Below are 23,345 nucleotides of genomic sequence, written 5' to 3' on the forward strand. Positions count from 1 at the left end.
GATTGGCTGATAGGGAAGTGTTAATTGGTAATGGAGAATTCCCTTCTTTGGCCATGCTGGGGATTCTATGTGCACCCACTTTTTTTTTGCGGGAAATATGTGCACCCACTTATCTTTAAGCCAGTTGATTCTCGTGCTTTGGTTACTTTTTATGGGTGGACATTACGTCCTTAACACCTTCTTAAGAGTAGGGGAGGGAGACAGACTCCACTAGGCATTATATGAGTGGTGGTCTTATCTGGCTATTGCATTTTCATATCCTCTCAGGTGCAAACAGTGGACAGTTGTCCAGAAATAACATCAGTTTCACATTTCTTTTCGAGGCAAATGTCAAGAAATCACCGTCAAATTTAGGCTGCAAGTGATTTCCTGTCTCTAGCTACGTCTCAGGGGAGTACTGTGGCTCATCAGTACAATCTAGTATTATATAATATATATATATATATAAGGTACATAATGGGTTAACCAGAAAAGAAGAATTGGTTTTAAAAAAATTGAAGGACCGGGTTGCACTCGCGCGTGGGCTTTGCCACGATCCTAGGTGCTTATCCCCTCACCCAGCGATTTTTTTATCCAGAAGATCGATACCTCACCTCTAGTTTTCGTTTCTTTTATTAGGGAGATTTTCGTTCCCACTCTGTATTTTTTTGCCTAGCCAAAGCACGTATATAACCTGAAAAAACAGCCAACCCATTCTCCTTTCCCCGCTGGAAAAAACAAAAGGCATATATAGAACAAAAATCAGAAAAAGGGAAAAGGAAACTGCCGTGACCACCTCCACCCACGAGTCCCTCAGTACGCACCGCGCACCCCCAATGCCCTAGGTGATGTGTCATCTCCCCGCCGCCTCCGTCATCCCCTGCGCTTCCTTCCCTACCCTCCAGAGGGAAGAGATGAAAATCTACTAGCCCTAGCAGGTTGGCTGGTGAAGTCTCCATGCCTTCCTCCTCCACCTATCTCTTCCCTTCCACCTTTGAGCACACAGGTGGCGCACGATTCCGAGGGAGAACCACCATGGTAAGAGACCGCCGCCAGAATCATTCGTTTTCTCCTCATCTATGATATTCTTGATTGATTTTATGATACAGATGTCGGATTCATGTGGTGTGTGAACTCACAATTCTGGTCAGATTTTAAGAGGATGCAAATGGCGGAAAGCATAATCTGAGTTTTCATTGGACAACTGAAAATGAGGACTAAGTCAGTTATGCAAGGAATACACTGATCTGCCTCTGATCAATATAACACCCAACTTCTGTCATTTTTGTGACATCAGTGAGATATCTTATGTGCCTTTTAAAATCATGCACACTCGTTTCTCCCCCATCTCTATATACATTTTTAACCACCGATTTGTGACCTCCTGTGAATAGTCTGTATATGCTAGCTAACAACCGAGTACTCAAGTGCACCTAGATGTTCATCATCTTTTGTACTCCCGCCGGTCCAAAATACCTTTTTTTAACCATGGCAAGTATTTTGGAAAGGAGGGGGTATTTTATTTTGTAGTCAGATTTGCATGAGCAGTTTGCTTTGTGCTGGGAGTACTCGATTAGTACAGAGTTCACCCAACACTGCTTTTGCAAGGGGAACTAAGGTAAATAAATGTATAGCAAAATGATTCCAAAAAAATGGCACAAAAGTTCCCAGGCATCAACAATAACATAGTGTGCTTCTTTGTAAATCGCCTGCAGTTGATATTGTTGGGTTAGCAGACTCTTAGCTTCCTCTAATTTGGTTTTCATAAGAACAAGCAATCCAGTGTATAGAGGGAGTAGAGGGGAGGGCGGATATGCGTGTAGGCTGTAGCTGGCCAGTTATCCTCTAATTTTCCTGGCGTGCTAAGCATAGGGCAGAGGCGGACGGAGATTGATCGGCCTTGTATGATAGTGGATCGGCTGGGGCTGCTGGAGACATGTTTCTGATTGATGATTGATTTGATTTTTATGGCCATGCCTCTACTGGGGAGACACGTGAGTGCATTCTCAGAGAGGCAGGAGACATGATCGAATCAGCACTTACAAAAAAAGAGAATCATGGGAAGATCCTTCGATCATTAGTGCCCTGGGTGGGGGAGGGATACAGCCGATGTACAAACTCTAATTTAATAGTAGAGATACTGCCTAAAATATATTAGGAGCGAAATGAAGACCCAACATCAAACATGGAAATATGAAATTTCAGGTTTAAACTGGAAGGTCAAATATTCATTCAATTGATGACTTCGAAAGTAATACCATGTAAAACATATTAGGAAAAAAATGAAGACTCAACCTCAAACAAGAAAATTTGAAATATTCAGAGCCATATAAGGAAGGTGAAATATTCATTTAATTTAGGACTTATATGGTATACCGTGTAAAACATATTAAGAAAGAAATGAAGACCCAACACCAAACAAGAAATTTTGAAATTTTTAGGGTCAAATAAGGAAGGTCAAATATCTATTCGGTGTTGTCAAATAAGAATTTTTGTCTCGGGCAACCCCCCCCCCCCCCCCCCCACACACACACACACCCACCAACCATCACCACCAAATCACCGCTGCCTCCACCCTCTCGACACTACCGAACACCGCCGCCGCCGCCACCATTGCACTCTACTCCCCTTCGTTCCCTCTCCCCAGCCTCCCCCTCTGATTTCTTCCACCACCACCCCACTATCTTTGCCAGAGGGGGAAAGGTTGTGTTTTGCAACGCTTTGGATGGATCTGAGATCTGGACATATGCGTTTCTCGCAAGAACTAGGTCCAAGCGCTGAACCGGATCGCATCAGCATGCTCCAAGACGACCTGCTCCTCCTCATCCTTGCACGGCTAACCTGCATCGGTGCCGCGGTGCGCACCGGCGTCCTATCATGCCGGTGGCGTGGCCTCTGGGCCAGCCTCCGCCAGATTATCTTTCGCGACATCATGTTCGACTCGATCGAACTAGTGCTCAGCCGCTACGCTCATCCTTCCCCTGTTGTTTCCCTCCTGGAAATCCATGTCTCCGAGCAGGATAGGGTCGACAGTCCTAGCGTAAACTCAATGTTGCGCCTTGCTGTGCCGCTCGACCCAGAAAAGCTTGTCATCACCCTCCCCTCGCGTTCTATATCAGACCAATCCATCATCGTCGATTTGCCTTGCTTCCACCGTGCCACTTCCATCGTGTTGGAGAATTTTGACATCATTCATTGTGTGCTAGCTGACATCAAATTCAATGCCCTCGAAGCGCTTTCCCTTTCGCGCTGCAAAGCCGATCTTGATGCCTTACTCTCCTACTGCCCACACTTGCACACGCTCCACCTTAGCGGCCTTTTGTTTGAGACATGGAACTTGAGGGTGAATTCTTCGTCGCTGCAGGAGCTTATTGTGGACACTATATGGGCACAACGTGTCAACATTGTTGCCCCCATTCTTAAGAAATTGACGATGATCTTTATTCCATTGTCGGAGCTCAAGAATGTTTCTGTCTTGGCCCCAATGCTGGAGATGGTCGAATGGCACTGCACCTACAGCGATGACTCTATTGTGTTTGGCCTTTGGAAACTCGAGCTTCTAAGGTTGCCCACGACAAGGAGGCAAGGAAAATTGCGTTCACTATGTATTCATGCCTGCGCGGTGAGCCTCTTGTCCTGCTAAATTTATTAGATTACCTGACTAAAGAAATTTAGTGAATGACATATTTTTTGCCTATTTTTTTCCAGAAGTTGTCACTTCTTCCCCATGAACCCACCTTTGCAAAGGAGATAGAGAAGCATATCATTGTTAACTTCTCTCATTTGAAGCTATATCTACAAACAGGAGGACATATTTTTGGAGCACTCGTGTTTTATCTCCTTACGATTAATCGAATTGCTAGTTCTATGAAGAGGCTGAAGATCGTTCTGTTGAGATCGGTGGTAATTAATTCTCCACTTTGACTATATTACCAAAATATATGGTGTAGTAGTTTTCATTTAGTGTTTTGTTGTAGGTGAAAGAAGAATGTCCAATGGATTGTCCTTGTGTGCCCATGAATTGGAGAACCCAAACTATCTCCTTAACCGCTCTAGAAGAAGTCGAAATTAATGGCTTCAACGGAGAGGATCATGAGTTTGATTTATTGGAACTAATACTCATATGTGCACCAATGCTTAAAAGAATTATTCTGAGATTGTCACATGAGGTCTTACCAAGTGAAAATGGATGCACCACAATATACGACATCTCCAGGGTCAACTCTTCAGTGAAATGCTATCTTTATCTTAGCTCTGGTGAGTATTCCGTCTGTCATGCATGATTAGAATGCTCCTACACTAAATAGAGATATCAGTGTTACTTCTTGTAAGTTTGGACTGTCAAGCTTTCATCGCTTTATATATGTTTACGGTTCTTAAAATGTGGTGTTGACATCCTGATTATATAGTTTAGTTGTGCATGTATCCCAATAATTGGCTAATTAATCATGTTACGTTCCTTTGGAATTTGTGTGCCCACACCCTCATATGTTTGTGTAAATAGAAATTCTATGTTGGAATGGTTCAGAACCAAAAGTTCATTATCTTTATGCGGGTTTTCTTACATTTGTCGCTCTTTTGCATTTTGCAATCTTCTATGCTGATCACACCCTTGTGCTTTGCATTTGTATTCTAGTTTATAGGTTAGCAAGAAGTAGGCGTCAACCAGTTGGCTAGCTAGAGTATGATAAAATGTTTGCAATACCCGCCGACCCGCGCCAAGGCTCCAAGTGTTGGTCTTGATTGGTAGTGTTTTACTTTCTTGGTTAGCCAAAGCTATCTTACCGAAATTCAATGGCCTTGGGGGGGTTGGCACTAATTATTAATGCCAGTTAAAAAAATGGGCATGTACTTATTTCTTAACTTCTGCTCTTAGCAGGTGTTGTATTTTATTTGCAACTGAGAACAATCCATACACATACGATGATTACATTTGCACACTTGTGATACTGACCATAGAGTTTCAATTGCCTCTGTTGCAGGGTTAGTGCATCATAGCCAAGACTGCCCGTAAACATGAATTTCATCCTTTTCTACGTGGATTCTTGGTGTCCACCGACAAGATCATCATTTTGCTTGATATCCAACTCTAGTACCTGGTCTCAAGACTTCACTTGGTTGCTTTCAACTGATCACATCTGCATTGTTTTGCCAGTGTGTACTATTGTTACTACATATATATGATACTCAGTTAAATTTTGAATGGTATATCTTTCGCTAAATTAAAGAAGTTAATGCACTCAACTTATACCAGTAAATTTTCAAAGCTAGTGATTTTGCTAAGACTGTAGTCTCAGTTGTTGTTTGTGGTGTTTCATTTTGATGACGCGACGCATGTTTGGATTGAGAAGCAATGAATTTTCGCCTTGTGGCTCTTTATGCTTATATCTCTAGTTAGATTAACCAAATGAGTTGTGTGTTAGCTCAGCGTCTTAAAGTGCAAATTATCTTCCATTTCCTCTCTTTTCTAACTAAGGCATGAACAAAAGATGCATCTTGCTTATCACTTTGTAAAGCCATTGGAATGATTGTCCTCACAAGTTTCTGCCATGCCTGCACTGAACAAACACATGCATCCAATTGTACTTAATTTGCTATTATTTGGTTTGGATATATGTATATATTATCATCAAACACACTAATGACTCGGCACACTAAAGACAACTCTTTAACCTTCATCTTTTGATCTTGATTTTATGTACACATCTCAATTTACAACAGGAGTATTACATTATTAGATCTTGAGTACATATCTATTCTTTGCTAATTAGACAAAGGATAATTAAAACAATTAAGATATAAAGCTAATTAACTGAAGAACGTATATAGAAAATTTTGGAAATTCATCTGAAAAAGAAAACGATAGAAATTTGTTGGTATGGCATTTGCCTTGTCGTCATGCCACTCCATACAGTATTGTTTTGCAGTTCCCTCATGGCGGTCTTTGCCACAAGCCACGACATTGTGGCCTTTGCAAAATAGCACTTGTATTAATTTTGTTCGCTTCATTGTCAAACAACAAATTGATTTATGTATACTAATGCATATGTGATTGATGCTGCTTGACTTTGGGTACGAGCCATTTGATTCTTCAAATTGTGTGCTTTTGGGCATGTTTTCTAAGCTACTTATCCTACGAACATCCGAAAGTAATTTTTTGATGATGCATTAGTGTTCATTCTATTACTAGGTGGTGACTAGGTAAAGCCTGGTATGGTTAGGATTTTTTTTTGAAAAGGAATTTGAAGCCTTTTAGCATATGCAAGCAAGCATGATTTTATTACAAAATGTTGAAACATCTGTTTGACATGAGAAAAATCTAACTCCATGGAGAAGAGAATAGGGGAGTGTATTTTTTTCATGCGTGAGTGTAGTGTATCGTAGTGCACAAAGGAATATGGTAGGGAAATGTATTTAATTAATATCATTGGAATACGGTTACAAGATCCCAAAATAATTGTGCTCTGTGGCCTACTAGCGCCCAGCCTGACTGTGGGTTTGTGTGATCTGCTGGTTCTCGGGGCCTTGGAAGGTTCCAGATTAATTACTCTCGCAGGTTGCTTCATTGGATAACTTCGATTGAGCCTTAGGGTCATCCTTGTCGCTTTTGTCGTCTTCATTTTGCGTTCTCCATGCATGATAATGGTGGTGTGTGTGGGCAGTTGCAGAACCTATGTCCATGTCGGTACATGCACCACTGTAAATGTGGCTTTTTCATTAGCCACGCCCACCCTCGCCGTCGTGCCTCGTCGATCTTGGTGGCGTTGTTGTAGTTGGTGCTGGTATAGCATGCATGGATTCCTGCTTGGCTCGGACTTCTCGACGACTAGCAACTTTGTCGGGGTATGCGAAGGTTGCACCTTGTGGGAGTAAGTTGTTGGTAGAATTTCAGTTACAAGAAAGCTACCACTCAATGCGAACAGCGAGCGTAGCACGAACACCACAACCAACCAAAACAAAGACAAACAACACCGCCGAACAAGCTACAACGCAAAAGAGCCTATCCTAAAGTGACACAAAGCACCGCATCTTGACCGACGCCCGACACGCCCGAAGACCAACAACTTCCGCAGAGATTCTCTTATCGATGCACCATCCATCCTTCGCGCCTGAGAGGAAGTGGCAGACGAATGGCGGGACTCGATCCGCCCCGGGAAGACATCATCTTGGACACACCGACAGCGGACGTGCATAGCGCCGCTGAGGATCAAAAAAAGGACCACAGCGAACACCGGAGGAGAGCAACGAGGAGTCAGCCTTGTCTCCAAACACCATGCTCCCAACAAAGGAACGATGTCAAGGATGCCGCCATCATGCCGATCCATCGAATCGTGGCTTTCGCCCGGAGACATCCACCAACTCCAGGAGCACGAAGAACAAGGCGAACACGCCCGGCGTCGCCTCCAAGAAGGGGAATGACATCCACAGGTGCCATCGCCGCCGACCCGGTAGAAGCCGTGCAAGATTTTCATCCACGCGTCGCCCATCACCCCGCCTCCAAGGAATTGATAGCACGTCCAAGAAGCCTCACACCGCCACCACCACAACACTTCCCGATGTAGCTGCAAAGACGAGCACCAAGGACCGAACGCCAGGTAGGGAAACCACACCATCCACTCCCACCTACATGAGGAACTGCAGCCAACCAGCACCTCCGGCCAGGTCCAAGACTGCCTGCAACGCTTGTTGCCCATTCCAAGGGACGGCCTTGTGACAACCGGACCTGCCTCTCCACGCGAGAAACCCAGGCCAGCACCACCAGGAGAGCACCGCCGCTCGCCACGCTACACAGAGATGACGACCACTAGCTGCTTGCAAGACTCCAACTTGGTCGAGCCATCGCAGTGCCGTCACCGACCTGCCGTGGGAACCCGCCGCTGCCTCCAGCCGGTGCCGCCGCCACCAGAATGTGCCACATCTCCGCTGCCAGATCCGGCAAGCCGTCGCACCACCAACCCACCTACCATGCGCCGGCCCTCAGCCCTCATCTCCGGACAACACGGACGAACTGGCTTGAGCCACCACAGTGAAGAGTACCAAACCGCCACCGGCCTACGCACTCCGCTGCGACACACCACCACCAGCGGTCAGCATCGCCCCTCCCCGCCTCCACGCATCGTGCACTGCAGAGCCCCAACGCGCCGACCACCGAGGCCTCGAGACGGCCACGCAGGAACGCCGCCCGCCCATGACGCGGCCAGCAGGGAGGCCCCCGTGTGCCCGCAACCGCCGCCACACCATGCATCAGATCCGGGATGGCCAAACCCGGATCCACTCGCCGACGCCGCCGTAGGCCCCTGCTGCGCCAGTTCGTAGCGCCTCCGCGAGGGAACCTCCACCAGCTCACGAGCACCGTCGCAAAGAGCCCCGCCGCCGCCATCCCTGGGGCGCGCACAGCTTCGCCGACGTCCTCTCCGGCGGCGGCGAAGCGGGAGGGAGGGGATGTGAGGTGGCCCGACGGCGGCGGGATTAGGGTTGCCCCCGAGTCGCCAGAGGAGGTGACGCGGGGGTGGGAGGGTCGTTGGTTGCCGCCCCCACGTCGGTTATTTTTGGACTATTCTTTACGTCATCCGCTTTATGCCAATTAGCGTTGAGTTCCATGCGCTCGAGACGTTCTCCCTTTAGCACTATAATACCCGACCTCGACCCTTTTTCTTTCATGTTACCCGCGCTTGCGCGCTCCGCCTCAATGACATTTTATTCGAGACTTGCGACCTAAGCGTGAACTCACCGTCACTAGAGGAGCTTGTTGTGAATAATATCTCAACAGAATTCCTAGTGCTATGCAGAGGTTTAAGAACATCCTATATATGGACATCAACGGGAACTAATTCTCTGTTGTGACACATATGATAACTACATTTTCGTTGCAATCAAACTTGCAATATTGACTGAAGCTTTTCAATTTGCCTCTGCTGTAGGATTGATGCACACCGGTCAAAGTTGACCATCGACATGATTATCATCCATGCATCATAGGATAACCGTTGAGGGGCCTGTGCGGGCGGTGCGACCGCACACGGCCCCCAAATTTCAGGGGCTCCGATTTGGGCCATATGGTTAATGTATATATTTTGAGTTTGGGCCGTTTTCATTATTCGTCAATGGTTGGAGCCAACAGTTAACTGGGCTCCGTCGCTCTCCCGAACTGGGCCTGTACGCTTGGTCATTATCCAGAACCCCGAGACCGGTTCGATCGATCATGTTTGCGAGGGGATCAGGGGATGTGCTGCTTCCGCGTTGATAGGAAACCTCTTCGACCTCTTTCATCTTGATTGGATCCCCTTGGTCACTGCTACTTCTAGCTCTGATTGATTGAGGGCAGGCCTGATCGAGGAGTGCAAGAAAACAACAAAAAGGTTTGGGGATTCTTGATTCCGCTCGCTTCTCTCGTTCCAATGTGTCGATTGGTATTTATGGGTGGAGCTTTTTGTCCTGCTGCAGGTTGAAGGGAAGGAGACGAAGGTAATGCGAGAGATGGACGAACTTGCGAGTTAAATTTGATGTGCGTCTAATGTGTCCAATTTTTTATTTACCTCTTGTTTCTGAAGGGCATGGGTACTTGAAAAATAAGCAATCACGTTGCCTCCATCTCCTACAGACCGAGTTCTTCCATGAATTTGACCCTAGACGATCTGGTAAGTGAGTCACTATCGATGCAGTTTAGTAGTACCATTTATTCTTCTGGTATTAATATTTGATATATACTTCTGAATACTATACGCAATAATGCATACTTCAGTTATATACTGTATATATAATTAACTAGGAGAATGTTTTAGTTATATTGGTTATTTAGTATATGACTTGTAAAAAATTTAGGCCTAATTTTTTGCATTCTACACCGGGCCCCCGAATTCCTGGAGACGGTGGATTATTGGTGTGCATCGACAAGATCCTTTTCATGCTGACCAATTCCGTTATGTGTGTTGTTTTGCTAGTGTACTATACAACCGTTGCTAGTTTAAATCTTTGAAAACGAGGGACGACATCCGAAAATTGATAAACTCAGATCACCCATAGGAAAGAGGGGTCTTACGGAAACTCGTGTAAGTTTGGTCAGGGTCATCTCGAAACAGTCAACAACAACATGAAAATGTTATAAGAACACCAAAAACTTAGAGCACAAAGTCCGGTTTTGATGTTTCTCAGCTTGTTTCACCCTCTAGATCCCGCGACAATCCTGTGAAGGGTTAATTTTGCTGGCTTGATTTTAAGTTTGTTGGTCATGTTTTTCTCCCTTTTTACACTTGATAATCCTACACCTACGTAAGGTCTACCAAGACTAACGTAACTTTCCTAACTAACTAACTTCGCCCCCCCCCCCCCCCCCCTTGATTTTCAGGAGGGTGGGGCGCTTCATCCTCCTACCTCTAATTTTATTAGTCCACCTAGCACATTACGTAAAACACGTAAGTTTTGTTACGTAGGTGTAGCATTACTCTTTTACACTAGATTATTTTGTTTGGAGAGGATTAATAATGGCGATGTTTTACGCCTCAAAACGTTAAATGTGAGGCGAAGCACATATATTGTTGGATGGTTGGGAGGACAGTAGTTCAAATCCTGGTGCTCGCATTTTCATTGATTTATTTTAGGATTTTCGGCGATGCGCGTTCACTAAGAGGAGACGTTTTCATCAACTGCGGGACATGAGTGTACTCACGTATATATGAGCACATGTGATTGTAATGCGTTCTAGAAAAAATGTTAAATGTGAGATTATTTGAAAAATGCTGAATAAAAAGAAAGAAATTAATAGGACGAGAAGGGGAATGAATAGTCGCCTGGCTCGAGCCCATCAGCCACCGCACCGTCTCGCTTTGCAAAGTTCCCATGGAGTTGAGATCGGGGCGTCGCCTCCATTCCTCGCGGCAGCGGCTAGGTCAACCAGGCGGCGACGGCGGCGGCGGCCCGGACCTCATCAGCGCCCTCCCCGACGACCTGCTCCTCCTCGTCCTCGCCCGCCTCCCCTGCACCGGCGCCGCCGCGCACACCGGGGTCCTCTCCCGCCGGTGGCGCGACCTCTGGCCCCATCTTCGCCGGATCATCTTCCGTGGTATCCCATTCGACTCGATCGAACCGGCGTTCGACCGCGTTTCTCCCGTGGTTTCCCTCCTGGAAATCCACGCCCGCGCGTCAACTCGCCGCTGGTCGACTGACCGGGTCGACACTACCCGCGTGAACTCACTGCTGCGCGCCGCCGCAAGGGTGGAGCCGGAGGAGCTCATCTTCAGTCTCTCGTCGGCCTTCATCTGCGATTCCCCAGTCGTCGATCTGCCCTGCTTCAACCGGGCCACTTCCATCCAGCTCTGCCTTTTGTCCGCCATACGCGTGCCGGCCGGCGTCGAGTTTCCGGCGCTGGAGACGCTGTACCTGGCGTGCCGCATTGACGCCCTCGACCCCATGCTCTCCAGCTGCCCGCGCCTGCGCACGCTCTATCTCAGCAGCACTGAGTTGAAGGGAGACTACCTGAGGGTCAACTCGGCGTCATTACTAGAGCTTGTCGTGGACAGCAGATTGACACGCAATGTCAACATTATTGCCCCCCTGCTTAAGCAGTTGACCATGTCCTTCAACGCCTCGAAGCTCAGCAGCATCTCCATCTTGGCATCAATGATGGAGAAGGTCTCTTGGAAATGCTGCTATATGAATGGGTCTATTAGGGCATCTTCAGCCGCGCCCTCAAGAAGGCCCCCCAAGCGTTTTTTCGTCCGTCGGCGTCAAAATATCGGCCCAGTCGCGTTCCCAAGAGTCCAGTTTTCGCCGGCTCGGGCCGAAATTGGCGCCGGCAGACCCAACCCGAAACCCGCACGCTGGGGGTCGCTCGGGGGCGCCGGGCGAATCGTTTTTGGCGCGAAGAGCCGCGGGCCCGCCGTGTCAGCGACTCTACTCTCTTCTTGCTCCTTCGTCGTCCTCATCGCCTCGTTTCCCGCGGCAAATCAATGCCAAAGCTGCCGCGCGCTGCCGCGCCGATCAGTCTTCATTGATGCCTCACGGGCGGTGCAGTGAAGGCTGGGCGATGCGTCCCTCGGCCGTCACGCGTAACGCGTTGGCCAAGCCTACCGCGCGGCGTCTCCGCCTATAAAAGCTGACTGCAAGCGCGCCGGAGAGACTTACCCCGATCATCCACCGACAACGCGCTCATTTCTCCCCCTTTCCTCCTCTCGCCGTCACCAGTTGAGAAAGCATGGCCGAGTGTTTCCCAGGCGACGGCGCGGCGGCGAACGGATTCGGGTGCCGTCATCTGCACGAGGACGAGGCTCGCCTCCTTTTCGAGGCCGAGTACCCGGTCCCGCCGGACATGTGGGTGCCCGGGGCGTGGAGGATCAGCGCCGGCGGCGTGCCGGTGCCCCCAGTACCCACCGGCGCGGCGCGGCGTGCGGAGATCGCACGCATCCGCTCGTCCCTGCCGCGTGCGGCGAGGGAGGGGTCCCGGTACGTCCCCGACATCCCAATCTGGAAGCCGTACTTCCGCCGCCGGCACGACGAGCAGCTCGAGGACACCAACGACGTCGTGCCCTCCGGCAAGTTCAACGCCGCCGGCCGGCGTCGGTGGTGGGGCGTGCCCGGGCGCACGTTGGAGTCCATCCTCGAGTACATCGAGGGCGGCAACACGCCGCGCCTTGAGTACCCCGCTCCCCCGTCCTTCTCACGCCGCCGGGGAAGCTCCTGGACGCCGAGGCGCATGGAGACTGGGGTGTCCTCCTCCTCGTCCGGCGGCTCTCCCTGCCTCCACCTCCGCCCCGTCAAGCCGGAGCCCCAGGACACGCCTGTCAGCGCGCGTACCCGCCGCTCCGGCGCCCTCGTCGAGCCCAAGGTGGAGTCCAGCCTCCCCCCGGAGTACGAAGAGATAGCCCGGCGCGGCTTCTCCGACGAGGACGCCATGCGGTGGTCGCGCGACGACTACCTGCGCGAGGAGATGATCCGGCAGCGCCGGGCCCTGGAGGAGATCGCCGCCCGCAAACGTGGGCACGAGGACGAGGACGGTGTCGTCGTCCTCGATAGCGACGACGACGACGCCCCCGGACTGTCCAACCCGCCGAGCCAACCGGGGGAGAGATGCAGCAGGGACGGCGGAGGCGTAGGCGGTGACGACGACGACGATGACGACGACGATGGCGGTGACTACACGCGGTTCTACAGCCTCCTCGGCATGTAGAACCGCGTGGGCGGGCGGCGAGGGAGACGGCGGGGTAGCCCGCGGTAGTTTTTTTTTCTTTTTTTTGTAAAATATGTTTAAATTTGAACAAACTCGCCCGTGTTTGCGTTGTGTTTGCGCCGAATTTGAACATTTTAAAAACCCGTGGGGGGCCGCGACTGGGAGGCATTACGCCCCCAGTGCGCGGTTTAGCGCCGGTGCGCCCCCAGAGGGCGATTTTTTGCCCCTCCTGAGGGACCAACGGCTGAAGATGCCCTTACATATGGTCTTTGGCTACTTGAGCAGGTGACGCTACAGACGGCAGAGAGACAAGGACAGCTCCCCTCGCTGCATGTTCGTGCCCACTGCGTGCGTCCCCTCTCCTGCTCAATTTATCGCAAGCTTTGAGTAAACAAAATTTTGTGAGTGATATATATCTCCTGCCAAATTGTTTTTCAGGACTTTTCTGTTTATCAGGATGAGGCAGATAACTTTAAGCAGGAGATAGAGAAGCATTTGGTTGCTGCCTTCTCTGTTTTGGAACTAAATCTCACGACAGAGGGGCATGTTTTTGGGTCATTGGTATTTGAGCTCTTTGGGATAGATCGAATTCGTACTGATGTGTGGAGGCTTAAGGTTGTCCTATCAAGAAAGGTAATTCTCATCTCTGATTACTTATCTCAACAATACATTGTGTAGTAATTGACATTTATTTTTGGTTTTAGATCGAGGAAGGATGCCTACCAGATTATTGTCCTTGCCAGGCCACAGATTGGAGATCCCAAACTATCTCCTTGACTGCTCTCGAAGAAGTGGAGATCAATGGCTTCGAAGGAGAGGATCATGACTTTGATTTTTTTGAAACTGATAGTCAGATGTGCCCCATTGCTTAATAGAATGATTGTGAAGTTGTCACGCGAGGCCTCCACAAATAATGATGTGTGCGCAAAGATATACAACATGTTCGGGGCGTATTCTTCGGTGGAATGTCGTGTTTATCATAGCTCTGGTGAGTATATGTTTGGCATGTATGATTAGCGTGCTCATACTTGGAACAGAGTTATAATTGTTAATCCTTGAAAGATTTGTTGAATATGTGGCATTGGCATGCCAATTATAGAGTTTGTGCCTGTATCCCAATTATTAGCTAAGTCAAAATGCTATATTTCTGCCAAAATTATGATCCAACATCCTCATATTTTTATAGAAATAGATGCTAAATGGTAGAATGGGTGATAAGAAAGTTTCAATATTTTTACGCGGGCTTACTTTTGCGTTTTGCTATCTTATTTAATATTGACACCCTTCTTTTCGCATATGTAAGATTTTGTAAGTTAGCTGGATAGAGTTTAACTTGAAATACTGATTTGTACCAAAGCCCAAGGTGAAAGAAAGAGCAACACATGTTACATGTTACTATTTTAGACATACATATATGATAGGACACTTACATTCTTATTCAGTGACTGTTACTCCCTCGCTGAACCCACACATCATACTTCTTTTAGCTAATTGACTCACAGTGACAGTCGACACACAGACCGACACATGAACACACTCCCATTCACTCACACAACCGACCATTATATGTAGCTGAAAATTCAAGAACGACACCATACATGTCAAGCAACTGATGAGTGCATGATAATGATCACAACTCACAAGGACACAGTAAACCGGTGGGTGAACTAACCGTAGCCCCCTCCTCCAAACACAGATTTAGATGGAGAGAGGGAGACCTGGAAGAAAGGCGTAGCCTTCCCTTGCCGATAAGACTTGCCTTTTTTCTTCTGCATCACTGAAGCACCCCTGCTCACATGCCAGCCTCCGGTGCACCCGGAAGAAGGCACGGCAAGCATGCTTCTGGAGATTCACACTGCTGAGAGCATGACCAGGTAGCAGCAGCGTGCTCCACACTGCTTCTTCTTCTTCCTCTTCTTCCTCGACATCATTCACGGAGAGCGAGCTCTCTGTTTACTGTTTAGTTAGTAGGAAGCCAGAGCAATATTGATTTTCCCTTGCCCTGCCGCCCACTTATATAGGCGTTTTCGTATCAACTACATCACCCAGGTCTCTGTTAGTGATTGGTCTGTTAGGGAATTGTTAATTTCTAGTGGGGAATTCTCTTCTTTGGCCATGCTGAGGATTCTAGCATATCTGCACCCACTTATCTTTAAGCCATTGGATTCTCGTGCTTTGGTTACTTTTTATGGGTGGTCATTATGGCCTTATCACTTTCTTAAGCGTAGGGGAGCTAGGTAGACTCCAATTAGGCATTATGTGAGTGGTGGCCTTGTCTGGCTATTGCATATCCTCTCAGGTACAATCAGTGGACACTTGTCCATCAATAACAGCACATTCGTACTTCTTTTGAGACGAATGTCAATGAATCACCTTCAGTTGTAGGCTGCAAGTGATTTTCTGTCTCCAGCTGCAGTCTCACAGTAATATTATGGCTTGTCAGTTTGTCAAAATTGAAAGTAGTAGAGAGAAATAATTTGTTATCTTTTCCCTTGCAGATAAATTCACCTAACATCTTGTCTGCTAACAAGTTTTCTCGGCCATGAGAGGATTTCACATGAGCATGGCAAATAATCCACCTGAAACTGAGAACAATGGTCATATCACGGCCCCAGAAGATCCAGATATTATTTTATGTATGGAAGAAGGAAGAAAGCAGACGGCTCCTTATATGGTCTCTGCATGATTCATCAAGTGCAGTACAGCAACATAAAGCAAAGCAAAGTTAGAAAGAGTGGCACGCTTTTGGAAAGCACCATGGTCCGTTTGTGATCAGTCAGTTGAGCACGTCCCTGCTAGGAAGCCCCAAGCTGGAAAAGGAAACAGGAAATCAGCCGGGATCTGATTGTTTATTTATGGATCTTTGAACCTCTGATTGGGGTATCCACCATCGTCCAATGCGGGGCGTGGCGCGTGCTAAAAAACCGCGGAGGTGGCGTTTTCAGACGTTATGAAGATTCAATCACATTCCACATACCTGCCATTCTGAGCTTAAACCGAACTCTATCTGTTAATCTGAATCTGAAAGCGAGGCTTTCCACTAATCGATAGTTTTGTCTGGTTGCAATGATCCTATCACCACTAACCGCTTTCAACTTGCATCTTTTGTCTGCCTTTTTCCTCATGAGGGATATGCTATTGTATGCTACGTACTAGTAAAGAACAGATCATGGCCAGGTGATAAGACTTGGTGGACTGTAAGTGGTTTGTTTGCTCATCATCTCAACTTTAGTTCATACAAAGGTGAATTGCAGCTTTCTTATTTATCAGGAAAATGAGTGATGCTTGGTTATGTGATTTCCTTGAATTTTTCATGATTTAGACATGCATGCCTACCATCAACCGCATGCTTCTGATTCAATGAAGGAGAAATTAATACACAAAAAAGAGGAAATTGCTATGTCTTGACACAGTTACATTTCTAATTATGTTTGCATGCCTTTGTATTTCTATGTTTTTGAGTAATTATTATTCAGGCAGGAATTCTCTCCTCTTGATGATTGCCTCGAAAAAGAAAGAAAGAAAGAAAGAAAGAAAGAAAGAAAGAAGAGAAATACCAGTTTGGCCCTAATGTTTCAGTGCATCCACCAGATAGGAAGGATGAATGTTCATGATTTATGGCATCTTATGTTGTTTTATGAAAGCTGCGAAGAAAAATAGTTGGCCCGAGGCGATGGAATCGCTGGATCTGCAGTACTGCGGGCCTTTAGATTCTAAGTCAAAACTAAAATACAGGTTATCAACCATTGTAGTAAAAATCTCCCCGTGTGCAATGGAGGGCTTATGCTTTCGCAACATCGACACAATATTTTACATGGGTGTGCACATACGGAAACAAAAAATATCGCAGTATTTGAAACACCCTGTGCAGTACTTTTGTGTGTGCATACAACAGATCCCAAATGGATGCAGTAAAATTGCGTAGAAGAAAACATCATGTGTTGCAACATACAGGACAAAAATTGCATCATGAACACAACATTTCTGGCACACATGCACCCATGATCGTCATAGCATGTTGCCTGGGTTTTGAAATAACTTATGCAACATCAAAACCTACAAAGTCACTAACCTTCATTTTTTTTGGAAAGTCAACCTCGCTGCCTGGATTCACCTGCGGCGGATTCGGCTACCCCAGAACCCATTCCCCTTAGTAAATCGTTTCTTGGGGCTCAGCAAGCTAGGAAATCCTCAGATTCAAGCACCATCATGGTGGTTTGGAGTTGCTAAAATAAAATAAAAATTGCAAAGGGAACAGAACACACGGAGGGGAATTGGGTTTCATAGAATTTGTCGGCATGCACTTTCTCTCCACCTATCGGTGGTGCCACCTATTCTCATGCCCTCCGCCGGCTGCTACAAGGGGAGATTGGGGAACCTCGGATCAATCTGCTTGGGCCGTCTCCCGTAGGGTCTTCGAGTTCTTCGTCGCCGGTAAGGTTGGGTTAGTGGCAACAACGGGAATAATAGTTCATCGGCTTTCCCCACACTAATGTGCTTCATCAAAGTTGCGTCCACGAGTCGGTGGATAGTGTCAATAGTCTGGCATTTGGTTTGGCGTGATTAGCATGTATCCCCTGTGACGATGTCCTGTGTAGGAGAGATGGCGGTGTGTGATGTGTTTGTTCTCCGGTTTCATCACCATCCAGAAGCTCAGTCGGGGAACGCATGAGGTTTTTCTGCCCCTCCTCTGTGTGGCCAGAGCTGGGATTGTCTTCTGGCCCTTCTTGGTGCCAGCTTCCTTGGAACGACGATCTATCCAGATCACCGTCGCGGTGTCATCTGGTTTACATCGATGGTCATTGCTCCTACAAAATTCTAGGTTTCAACAATGTTGCTCCGGTAAGACGATGCCAAAGGCAAGAAGGAACTTTACTCATGGTGAGACAGTGATGGATTGTTTAAGAAGTTTCATATTCTTATATAGAAGTTTTTTTTGTAAGGATTAGTTTTATTGAATATATGACCTTGGGCCTTATTTGAAAGAAAAAGAAAACACGGGCATGTATCTTAGAGCTATTCTCCCTCTCCCGGCCACCCCCCCCCCCCCACCCCACACACACAAACCCGAAAGATGTTGCTTCCCAGATGCAGATATGTACCACCCAGAGGCACTCCTATCACACGGTCGCCTGTAGGGAGCTGCTGCTTGGCCAACCCAGTAACCCCGCACATGCTGACGTCACCCTTGTTTTTTCATTTTTTTCTTCACATTTTTGTTTTTGTATTTGCTTTATTTTTGTATTGTTTATATTTTGAAATATTCAATATAAATATATATTTGAAAATTATATATTTTAAAAAATATTAATTTAAAATTTTTAAAAATATATAAATATATATAATTTTTTTTAATAATGTGTAGGGATTATTTGTGACATTTAAAAATATCATGTTTTTAAAAAAATGTACGTGAAAATTAAAAAATGTATATCCAAGTAAAAAAATAGTTGCATAATTAGAAAAATTGCACATTGTATTAAAAATGTATTATGCTATTTTCAGTAAAATTGCATATATTGTACAAAACTGGTTGCGTGATCTAAAAAGATGTTTTGTATCATTAAAAATGTATCTGACAATTTAAATAAAAATTCCGGTGATTCAAAAAATGTTCAGCACATTTAAAAAATGTTTTTACAATGTTAAAAAAACGTTCATTAATCTAATAAATGTTTATTTCCATTAATATGTATATTATGTTTTCAAAGAAATATTGTGTTTCCAAAAAATGTCCATGAAAATTTTGAAATGTTTATAGAATGTAAAAAAATGTACATTGTGTATTGGGATAGTGTTACTATGTATTCAAAAAATGTTCAAAACATCTATTTAAAAAAATGTATACCACATATTTAATAAATGTCCAAAGTGTATCAAAAATGTTTCACGTGTGCACTTAAAAAAGTACATTTTGCACTGAGAAAAAAAAGCTATGTGTTAAAACTATATTCAAAAAGACAAAGAAATAAGAAGAAACTAAAGAAAGCCGAAGAATACGAAGAAAACCAAGAAAGAAACAAAAAAAGTATAACAAAGAAAGAGAAAACCAAAGAAAATTAGTGAAAACAAAAAAAAGCATAATGAAGGAAGAAAGGAAAATCAATGGGGAAACAATGAAAACAATTAAAGGAAAACAGAAGAAAATGGAATACTGAGCAGGTCGAGGGAGCGAGTGACTACATTAATGGGCCAGCCCAATTCATTCGCCCGTCGGCTTGGTATGGGTGAGACATAGCCCTGGCAATGTTATGCGGTCTATCTAGATCACCATTGTCGGCATCTTCTGGTTTATATCAATGACTTTGTCAGTCAGTGCTTCTACAAACTTCTAAGTTTCAAATGTTGCTCCAAAAAGATGAGGCCAAAGGCAACAACCAACTTTGCTCACGATGAGTCGGTGATAGATTGTTTAATAAGTTTCATATTCTTATATAGTTGTTTTTGTAACGAAATGCAAAGGTGAACATGCTTCCACATGAATAGTAAGTTTGAAAAATATACTAAGAAATATTTTAAAATTTTGAAATTTTGGGATATCAAACTTGGTCCACCATTTTACTCACCTGTGAAGTTCCGTGAATTAAACCTAGGCATTCGTCACGGCCGGGCTTTGAAAAGCTCGACCTCCAAAGCCCAAAATCAGCCCCCCCCCCCACCCCACCCACATGAACAATGCATTTCTCTTATTAAAATGATGATTTTTGAGTATTTAAAATACATATTATGCCTATATTTCTAATAAAATAATGATTTATACCATGTTCGTGCTTTCGAGCCGGGTGCCGAGCAGAAAAACTGACCCCAAACCTGGTCCCGATGTTGGGCTGACCGGGCCGGGTTGTTCATGCCCGTGGTCTACCGCAAAGTATCGACATCCATAATATTCTTAGTGAAGAAAATACAATTCAAACCTCATTATCGTCGAACAGTGTTTTTTAATATAGCTTCGTGAACTTCATACGCTAATATACCGGTCGACTATGTATGTTAAAAAAATAATTCAGATGTATTTTTTACTGCTTTTTAGAATTTACTATTCGTTAAGGAATGCGTGTGGAACCATGTTCATTAAATTTGCGTCTTTGTTTTTGTATAAGTATTAGTTTTATTGAATATATGACCTTGAGCGTTTTTTGAAAGAGAAAAATAAACCGCGGAGCCATTCTCCCTGTCCCGGCCCAACTCCCCGCAAGCCCGAAAGATGCCGCTTCCCCGCGTATCGCTCCGCCTCCTGCCGCCGCCGCCGCCGCCGCACGCCGGCGCGGCCGTCGTCCACCGTCTCCTTCGCGGCCTCTGCACAACGGAAGCGCCTCCCTCCCCCCTCTCCCCGTCCGAGCTCGACACCATCTCCGCGCTCATCCCGCGGCTCATCTCCGAGGGCCAGGTCCCCGCCGCCGGCCGCCTCCTCTCCGCGGCGCTCCTCCTGCCGGGCTCCCCGGAGCGCCTCCCGTTCCCCCCGCTCGCCGAGCACCTCGCCTCCCTGCCCACCCTCACCCCGGCCTTCGCCCTACTCACCGCGCTCCGCCACCACCCCGTCCGCCCCTCGCCGCTCCCGCTCGCCACCCCGCTCCTCGGCCACCTCCTCGCGATGCGCCGCGCCCGCGAGGCCGCCTCCGTGCTCCGCTGGCTCTGCCGCCCCGACTCCCCGCGCCGGCCCGACGCCGCCACCTACGGCATCGCCGTCGCCGGGTTCTGCAGGCTCGGGGACCCCAAGAGCGCGCTCGTCGCCCTCGGCGAGATGGCCTCCGACGGGGTTCCGCCCTCGCGGGAGCTGCAGGAGGCGGTGCGGGACGCGATGCTGCAGGACGCGAGGGTCGAGGAGGCGTGGGCGCTGGAGGAGGCTATGCGGCTGCCGGAGCCCAAGAAGACGGTGGAGATGGTCGACAAGCTTCTTGGAGCGTGGGAAGACTGACTGGCTGACTGACCACCGAGCCATTTTGGTGCTTCGCTGCTCTGGATCATGCAAAAGGCAGGTGAAATTTTCCAGAGATTGTACGATTTGTTTGCTTGATATGCAGTATCAATGTAGTGAGAAATCCCCCAAGTTAAAGTTAGTGTTAAGCACATACACTATATGCTTGGTGATTCAGATTGGATTGCTATGGTCTATGGATGCGAGCATAGATGTCAAGAGGAGCGTCTTGCCTATTCGAGTGTATTGAAGAAGCTTAATAATGATCACATGAGAAATATTTTGTGATGATGCCAAAGAACCAAAGTGTTTTTCTGTGCCAGGCGTCAGAATCCCTGATCTGTTGCTGTACAAGCTACTCCCTCGTTCCAAATTACTCGTCGCAAAAATGGATGTATCTAGAACTAAAATACATCTAGATTCATCCATACCTGCGACAAGTAATTTGGAACGGAGGGAGTAGTTTTGTATTTATATAAATTAGACACCTAATTAAGAGTTTCACATTTTGCACTAGCTGTCTGTACAGTCCCCCTTTTTGTTTACCAGCCGTTCCAATAATCTTCGCTGAAACACTTGTGCTGCTGTTGATTTTTATCTTCTGCAGCCTCTTCTTTTTTTCTCGGATTTTTACATGGCTCAGACTAGTCTTCGACGCATCTCGTTCTGAGATGCAAAAAGAAAGACACATCTCGTTCTGGGTTCTTGAATCTTGAACCCAATGTACACATTTGGTCTTTCAGTTTCGTCACTACACCCTCGCAATTTCCTTTGATGTTATGCAGCCTGCAAACTCTTGTCTAGAAGAAGCTATCATGAGGTCTGGGTGTAAGAGCAATGTGCAGCAAGTTGTCGATGGAAGGACTGACAGCACCAAAGACGAGCTGAGTGACAGATGATGGGTTTGCTGCTTTGGAATTTGGCCGTGAAATGTCTCACGTTGTAAGTTGTTATGCATATGTTCACCTTCGTGATAATTATGGTTTCATGAGCAATGGCACAAGTTTTGTATGGTGAGATAGCTTGGTTGCTTGTGAGTTTCTGTTTACATACTTCACTATACTTTGCTTCTTGTGAAACTGGCAATCTGATTGTAGGTTATCTCATATTTACGTCAATGTAAAAAATGACATTGGTTCTTCATTTTGTGGCTCCTTGGAATTAATTAATTTGCATGAACTGAAGAGAACCATGTGCTTTGAAACGGTCATAAATATATGTGTGATGCTGAATCATATTTGACTATGCTTGTGTCAACAGATCATGGCTCAGCTCACAAACCCACAAGTTCAGGGACGAGGATCCCCTGACATTGGCTAACCTGCCATTGAGACCCAAAGGCAGGGTAAGGCAGGGACGAGCGACCCAAAGGCAGGGTAAGGCAGGGTTAGCCACGTCAGAGGATCCGTGTCCGTTCAGGGACGAGGATCCCCTGACATTGGCTAACCTGTCATTGAGACACTGACACATGGATCCCACCAAGCGTGAGGCCCACTTGTCAGCGACCCAAAGGCAGGGTAAGGCAGGGTTAGCCACGTCAGAGGATCCGTGTCCCAAGTTCAGTCATGGGCATCAGCAGCAAATCAAAGAAAACTTTCAAGAAGCTCCACTCACTTTCTGATAATTACCTGTGTGGGACTAGGCGATGCTGGACCGCATACTAGTGTTGCACCGTTTACATGAAAAAGCTTCAACAAGCGATATAGAAAGCTTCAATTGGAGCATTGTGCAACCGGAAGAGTTGCAACCGTTGACATGAAAATCTTCAACCGTAGATTGAAAAGCTTCAATCAGTGATATAGAAAGCTTCAATCGGCGATATAGAAAGCTTCAACCGGCGGCTGCGCAACCGAAAAAAGCTGCAACCTTTGACATGAAAAGCTTCAACCGTATATTGAATAGCTTCAACCAAAGACCGGCGACAAAAAAATGTAGCGACGAGCCGATGATGCACACGGCGATTTTTTGCACCCATGTGCTGCGACGGATGCTGGAATCGGCACCCTGTCATTGCCTCAACCGGCTACTGTGATGTCTTTACGACATAGTTTCTGTGGTGACGAATGGTAGGGATCGGCAGGCCGATTTTTTTAATGGGTCTGGCAACCCGATTTGCTGCATAGGGCGGACTAGTGGGCACCGGTGCTGCAACCGGTGAGCCGGCCATGCTTCAAGGTTGGGGCGGGGGGGGGGGGGGGGGGGGGGGGGAGGAAACGGACATGAAGCTGATTTGTTGGTTTGTGTCCCCAGATCCGATAGCTGGTAGGCAACCGACTGAAAATCTGGCTG

General features: G+C 46.8%; 4 protein-coding genes across 6 annotated transcripts; all 4 read left to right on the top strand.

The window, feature by feature from the left end:
* Positions 1 to 2,543: 2,543 nt before the first annotated feature.
* LOC147961966 (uncharacterized) lies at positions 2,544 to 5,703 on the top strand. The gene is made up of 4 exons (XM_087533920.1): positions 2,544 to 3,601; positions 3,688 to 3,882; positions 3,957 to 4,236; positions 4,962 to 5,703. The coding sequence occupies exons 1-4, from the start codon at positions 2,705 to 2,707 to the stop codon at positions 4,991 to 4,993; spliced, it is 1,404 nt and encodes a 467-aa protein (XP_087390046.1). The 5' UTR covers positions 2,544 to 2,704; the 3' UTR covers positions 4,994 to 5,703.
* A 20-nt stretch (positions 5,704 to 5,723) lies between these two features.
* On the top strand, positions 5,724 to 12,107 carry LOC147961967 (F-box protein At5g03100-like). Its single transcript, XM_087533922.1, has one exon. The coding sequence runs from the start codon at positions 10,816 to 10,818 to the stop codon at positions 11,989 to 11,991; it is 1,176 nt and encodes a 391-aa protein (XP_087390048.1). The 5' UTR covers positions 5,724 to 10,815; the 3' UTR covers positions 11,992 to 12,107.
* Positions 12,108 to 12,169: 62 nt separating this feature from the next.
* LOC147961968 (uncharacterized) lies at positions 12,170 to 16,702 on the top strand. 2 transcript variants are annotated; one of them, XM_087533924.1, is made up of 4 exons: positions 12,170 to 13,489; positions 13,580 to 13,774; positions 13,846 to 14,129; positions 15,640 to 16,702. In XM_087533924.1, the coding sequence occupies exon 1, from the start codon at positions 12,170 to 12,172 to the stop codon at positions 13,139 to 13,141; it is 972 nt and encodes a 323-aa protein (XP_087390050.1). In that variant the 3' UTR covers positions 13,142 to 13,489; positions 13,580 to 13,774; positions 13,846 to 14,129; positions 15,640 to 16,702. The 2 variants fall into 2 exon arrangements, with proteins under 2 accessions (XP_087390050.1, XP_087390049.1); XM_087533923.1 differs by having other exon boundaries at positions 12,170 to 13,774.
* A 3,593-nt stretch (positions 16,703 to 20,295) lies between these two features.
* LOC125521498 (uncharacterized) lies at positions 20,296 to 22,199 on the top strand. Of its 2 annotated transcripts, none has more exons than XM_048686552.2 (2): positions 20,296 to 21,117; positions 21,842 to 22,199. In XM_048686552.2, the coding sequence occupies exon 1, from the start codon at positions 20,346 to 20,348 to the stop codon at positions 21,054 to 21,056; it is 711 nt and encodes a 236-aa protein (XP_048542509.1). In that variant the 5' UTR covers positions 20,296 to 20,345; the 3' UTR covers positions 21,057 to 21,117; positions 21,842 to 22,199. The 2 variants fall into 2 exon arrangements, with proteins under 2 accessions (XP_048542509.1, XP_048542508.1); XM_048686551.2 differs by having other exon boundaries at positions 20,296 to 21,113.
* Positions 22,200 to 23,345: the final 1,146 nt, after the last annotated feature.

Source organism: Triticum urartu, chromosome 7A, assembly GCF_056163025.1.
Source record: "Triticum urartu cultivar PI428250 chromosome 7A, HENAU_Tu73, whole genome shotgun sequence".
Taxonomy (NCBI): domain Eukaryota; kingdom Viridiplantae; phylum Streptophyta; class Magnoliopsida; order Poales; family Poaceae; genus Triticum; species Triticum urartu.